The sequence below is a fragment of the Montipora capricornis genome, chromosome 2, assembly GCF_036669925.1.
Source record: "Montipora capricornis isolate CH-2021 chromosome 2, ASM3666992v2, whole genome shotgun sequence".
NCBI lineage: Eukaryota > Metazoa > Cnidaria > Anthozoa > Scleractinia > Acroporidae > Montipora > Montipora capricornis.
Window position 1 is genome coordinate 67,722,171 of NC_090884.1, and position 5,000 is coordinate 67,727,170.

A 5,000-nucleotide genomic window follows, 5' to 3' on the forward strand; every position below is an offset into this window, starting at 1 on the left:
GGAATCGCTTGTTTGAGCTGTTGGATGAAGGGGGCAGAACATTTGATGAGGCCTCTCGGGGAGGGGTCCTTGTTCCCTTTAAATATTTGCTTGTGTTTCATTGTTCCCCAAATTACTTTCAAACTTGTCAGTCCCAGCTTTTTGATTGCTAAAATCTTCCTTAGTGAGCTTTCCGCTGAAAAACTCACGAAGTCTGGCTTTCCCATGTTAGGGGACGAGGTTTTTGTGCAAAGTTCATCAGCGGCTTCCTTGCACCTTATCAAGGGTGTTCCTTCGGGCAATGGTCAGTAACAGTTTTAAAATTCATGTGAGTGCAATCAATAAAGGCCCAGAAAACCATTTAAAATATTTTGTGGCTGTTTTTTGTCAAAAAACTTGGGTTGTCGGCGAGCAGAATTTGAATGTAAGCTGTTGTGCTTTGGCTGTTATTTGTGCTTTTTCTAACTATTTTAAGACGAATTCAGGCTGATATTTTTGAATCAAGTGTAAGAAGACGGCAAAACAGTATTGATAATGTATTTAATTAGTTATGTACACCAAGAGTATACAATAGCTGCATTATCTCATTACTAATTCATGAACAACTACAAAAGAAAATTAATGTTTTAAATATTCATTAATGGTAGTATATCTGATACAACTTTCTCCTTATTTCAAGAAACCCTTAACTGTTCGATTTTATTGGTGACAAACCCATTTAAAACATCAAAGATTAGTTTTACCTGCTGTGCCTTCTTGCTTCTCTCAGGGCCATAAATCCCCAAAGCACCTCGACCTTTACGTTTAAAAGCCTCCACAGGCATCACAATGCCCTGACCTTCCTTCCCAAGACCTTTGCCAGGTTCATAACCCATCTGCAGTACAAAAAGGAAATACACCTAAATTACTAATGCCAAAACGACTAAAAGGTTATATGTACAGTGCAGCTCAGAGACCAATATATACCCTAAGCAAACCAGTATATACCCTAAAAATGTGGATGCACATCAACACATATGCAAAAAGGTTCATTAGTATCTATGAGCTGTCTTATTGTCTCTTTTTGGTGCCTTGTCTTTGTTTACTCTCAATCGTCTGTGATGCAAATAATGTGGTGAATGTGAAAATAATTTGCACATTCGCTGGTGGGCTCATCATTAAAAGAGCAAAAATTTTAAAATATGAACATAAGCTGATTCTAATGGCCCAAAGTCCTTCTGGCTTGTTATTTATTTCAAAGCCATCATCAAGTTTACTTTCAGGGAAACAAGCTATCAACTAATTCCGCATAAAGAGCTTTTTAACATCGAAATTTACATGAAAGCGTTTGAGAGCCAAAATAAACAAACTTAGTGAGGGGCATCTGTTACTTAAAGTGCATATGACACAAAATGTTTTATTAGCTTGCTCAAAAGAGCTTTCAAAATGATGAAGATTTTATTGTGCTAGCAGTCTTGGTTGCCGAGTTATTCAAGATTTTGATTTATGCAAATTAGAGGACTTGTGACGTCACATAGAGGACACAAAATTATGTAAAATCACAAATATATAATATCTTTGCAAATACTACGTCTGAAGGGTTGATGTGCTACCAGAACTACACATTGTGATAGTGATTATCATGTCACCATAGCAACATACTCATTACCAGACCGCTACCTTCACAAATGAAAAATGCCTTCTTTGTTGTTCTAGAGTCTAACAGACTTCATTGTGCTTGTGCTGTGTAATGTCCATATTCACTGAATGAACATCAAGAGCAAATATTAATTATAGGGAAGGGAAACTCTGATTTTACCCTGAAGCCCATCGTGTTGCCATGGAAACGTCACCAAGGGCCATATCATGGAACTTTGTGGTGAGCACAACAAGAAACAGAAAAAGTCTTCAGAGGTATTCCATTTTTTTGTGATTTTACATCACTTTGTCCACGACATCACAAGTCCTCTACATAAAGCAAAATCTTTAATAACTTGGTAACCAAGAGTAGCTATCACAATAAAATAAACACCACTCTTCATCATTTTCAAAGCTCTTTTGAACAAGAGAACAAAAAACCTTGTGTCATATGGACTTAAATTAATTAAGTAACCTTAAAGACACAACTCATAAGCAAAGGACTCATCCATAGCAGTTTTCTACAGACCTTCACTATTTAAAACTGACTATTTTGCCCCTTCAGTCATTATTGTATTATTTTTTTGTATTATTCTGTATTATTATTTGAAAGACATGATGCTTAATCAGATGTACTGGTGATTAGTAGAGCATTAAATATTACCATTTTGGTAGCACAGCCACTAATTTCAACCAAAATATTATACAGTCATGATTTTGCTTTCTTTTCACGATTCTTTGCAATAAAACAGTCTACTTATTTAATACTAGTGCTCATCATTTTTTTAGATCTGGCTTGCTTATTTAACCGTTTCACCCCAAAATAAAGCGCACTGAACCAGCCATACTTGGTAACATTTTACTGTCTAACGTCAGCCTATTTTACTCGTCAATGGGGAACTCCCAGGCATCAATGAGTTAATCATGAACTTAAATGAACATACTCTATATTACCTGTTGAAGCATTTTCATTCCAAATCCTTTTGTGTATTTCTCCCACGAACCAAATTCCCTGTTAAAATGACAAATATATAGCTAAACAAAGTACTTTTGTGCAGCCATTGTCTAATTAATAAACAAATTAATAAAAACATAAAAATTATATTAAAAACTTTTTTCAGCACACACCAACTTATTATCCATCACAAAATATTATTAAATCTGTGAAAACCATTTCCAAGATTTATTGGGAAAAAACTACTTTTAAATATAAAGAGAAGTTAAGGTTGCATAAATCAAGTCTTCAAACATGACAAAAATATGATACAAACTCAATGATCTTCTTACTTTCCAGTCTTATGCATTTTATTAGCAAACACTTGTGTGCCTACAAATCAAAAAGACAAAAATAACAGAGTAAAATCAAGTAACTACCGGTATGTCAACAACAGTACTATGAATATTGCAGATTTCACCCGAGGTTGGTGAATTTTAGTAGGGTTAGGGTGAGGGTTAGACGTTTTATCGGTGGGAGGTGAGGGGATGAAAATGTTTAATTAAGGAAGTTCGCGCGAAAATTTTTCAACATTGATTTTTTTCTGAAACTTTAACCACTGTAAGATGATGAGTTAGTTATGTCAGAAATGTAAAAAAATGGGGGGTCACCGACTTCGTTTTGGAGAGAACATGCCCGGAAAAACACCCAAAATGTGACAAAATCGGGCTTCGTTAGCGAATAAGGCCAGTGTCTGTAAACCCAAATATATTGCAATTAAATCTTTGAAGTGAAATCTTCTCTGCCAAATATTGTTTAAGTGGACTTATTAAGTGAATTTAGTCAACTGCTAAGGTTCCTTAAAGATCAAGTTCGCATTTAGCGACCACTGTTTCACGCGCCTTGCCGCCGCAAGATGGCAGGATTTGATGTCCCGTGAGCAGAAATCTTGAAATTTTTTTAACTTCCCACATTGATTTTTTGTTCATTTTTGGACAACGTGGAGATAATTGTAAATAAAATCCGTTTCTGGAAAGAAAAATTGGGGTCACCGAACGTCCAAGACCGTTAAATCCAGGCAAAGCTATAGCAATGGCCTTTTGCCCTACCATTTCTCATTTTATTACTTAGCGCGCGCGCTCGTGTATGACGTTGCGTGTCCATTTGCGTGCGCAGTAAGGATGCGCAGAAACAATTGGCGCGAACGTCCTTAATTCTCCTGACCTTGTCTCTGAAACAGCCATTGCTATTATAGCAAGCAGCCTACACTCTGATGAATGTTCTAAGACAAATGATGGAAGGGGTTGAGATGATTTTACTGAAACCTTTCACTTCTCAAAAGGAAATAAAGAATAGTAAAGGTAAAAAACAAACCAGCAAAGACCAAGGCATTCTAAATATGCTATCCTGTAAAACCCAAATCTGCCTTGCTGGGTTACAGGAAGCCCTGCAGCACAAGTGAGTAGCATCCTTATTATGGCAGTGGTTGCCCAACAAGCAATGGCCCAAATTTGACTTTGCCTTAATCATCACAGTTTTAGCCACATTATGAGTTACAGGTTTATAACCTGCTGAGTATTGTAAAAAAATTATTTTTTGTGGAAAGGAATTACCCAGTGCGCTTGCATCTTTTTTTATTCCAGTGTTTTTAAACAATTTCTTCTCTTTAACAACAGGAGAGCTCCTTCCTGAACCAGTTCCCTTGTCACTTGCACTGCTGCCGATGCTACCTGTATCTGATTTTAAAACAAATTAATCACTCATTAATTTAACAAGGCAGCAACTATAGGCCTGTTTCCATTTGTTGCAAGACCAAAAAATTGTTACATCTACCATCTAAGTAAATACATTGACCTCAGTAACTGAATTTTCTTTGCAATAATCCCGATGTATTGGTGTACAGAATTACCTTTGTGTAGAGTGAATAACATTACTGAAATTAATGTTTTAATTGCATGCAAGTAAGGAATGCGGAGAAAATTTTCACGAGGCAAAACATGTCCCAGGATACGTAAAAAACGAGAGATCAGTATTGATATTTACTGTACAATGGTAAGCTGGCAAACCACTGTAAACCCTAAACAGATCTATCAAAAACAAAAATGATTGCTTCACACATGACATATGTCAAGAAGGAATTATAGCTTTATTAAAAATAGCTCAGAAATTAAAAGGGCCTGTGTGAACTAGGGATAAAACAATGGAATACATAGTTTGGTGGCTCACCCTGTGTTTACAATAAGAGGATTTACCAAAGTAAACAATAACAACCATAACAATAATAACCTTTGTGTTTGGCCACAACTCGTTCATGTATGTAGATTGTAACAACATGATTGAATGGAGGTCCCATGATTTATGAGTCAAATGGTCAATGAGTCAATGAGTCATGAGTCAATGCATGAGACTCACAGTCAATATAGCAATAATTTATTGATCAAGCCTAAGCCCTTATTTCAGTGATTAGGCC

The 5,000-nt window shown here is 36.1% G+C and overlaps 1 protein-coding gene across 1 annotated transcript in view; it reads right to left on the bottom strand.

Annotated features, from left to right (window-relative positions):
* Window positions 1–5,000, bottom strand: part of LOC138037685 (tuftelin-interacting protein 11-like) — a 9,299-nt gene that overhangs the window by 2,388 nt on the left and 1,911 nt on the right. Inside the window, exons 2-5 of the mRNA XM_068883586.1 lie at window positions 4,144–4,266; window positions 2,884–2,923; window positions 2,551–2,608; window positions 723–854 (exon numbers count right to left, since the gene is read on the bottom strand). Coding sequence (XP_068739687.1) covers window positions 723–854; window positions 2,551–2,608; window positions 2,884–2,923; window positions 4,144–4,266 — 353 coding nt within the window. The remainder of the gene's footprint in view (window positions 1–722; window positions 855–2,550; window positions 2,609–2,883; window positions 2,924–4,143; window positions 4,267–5,000) is intronic.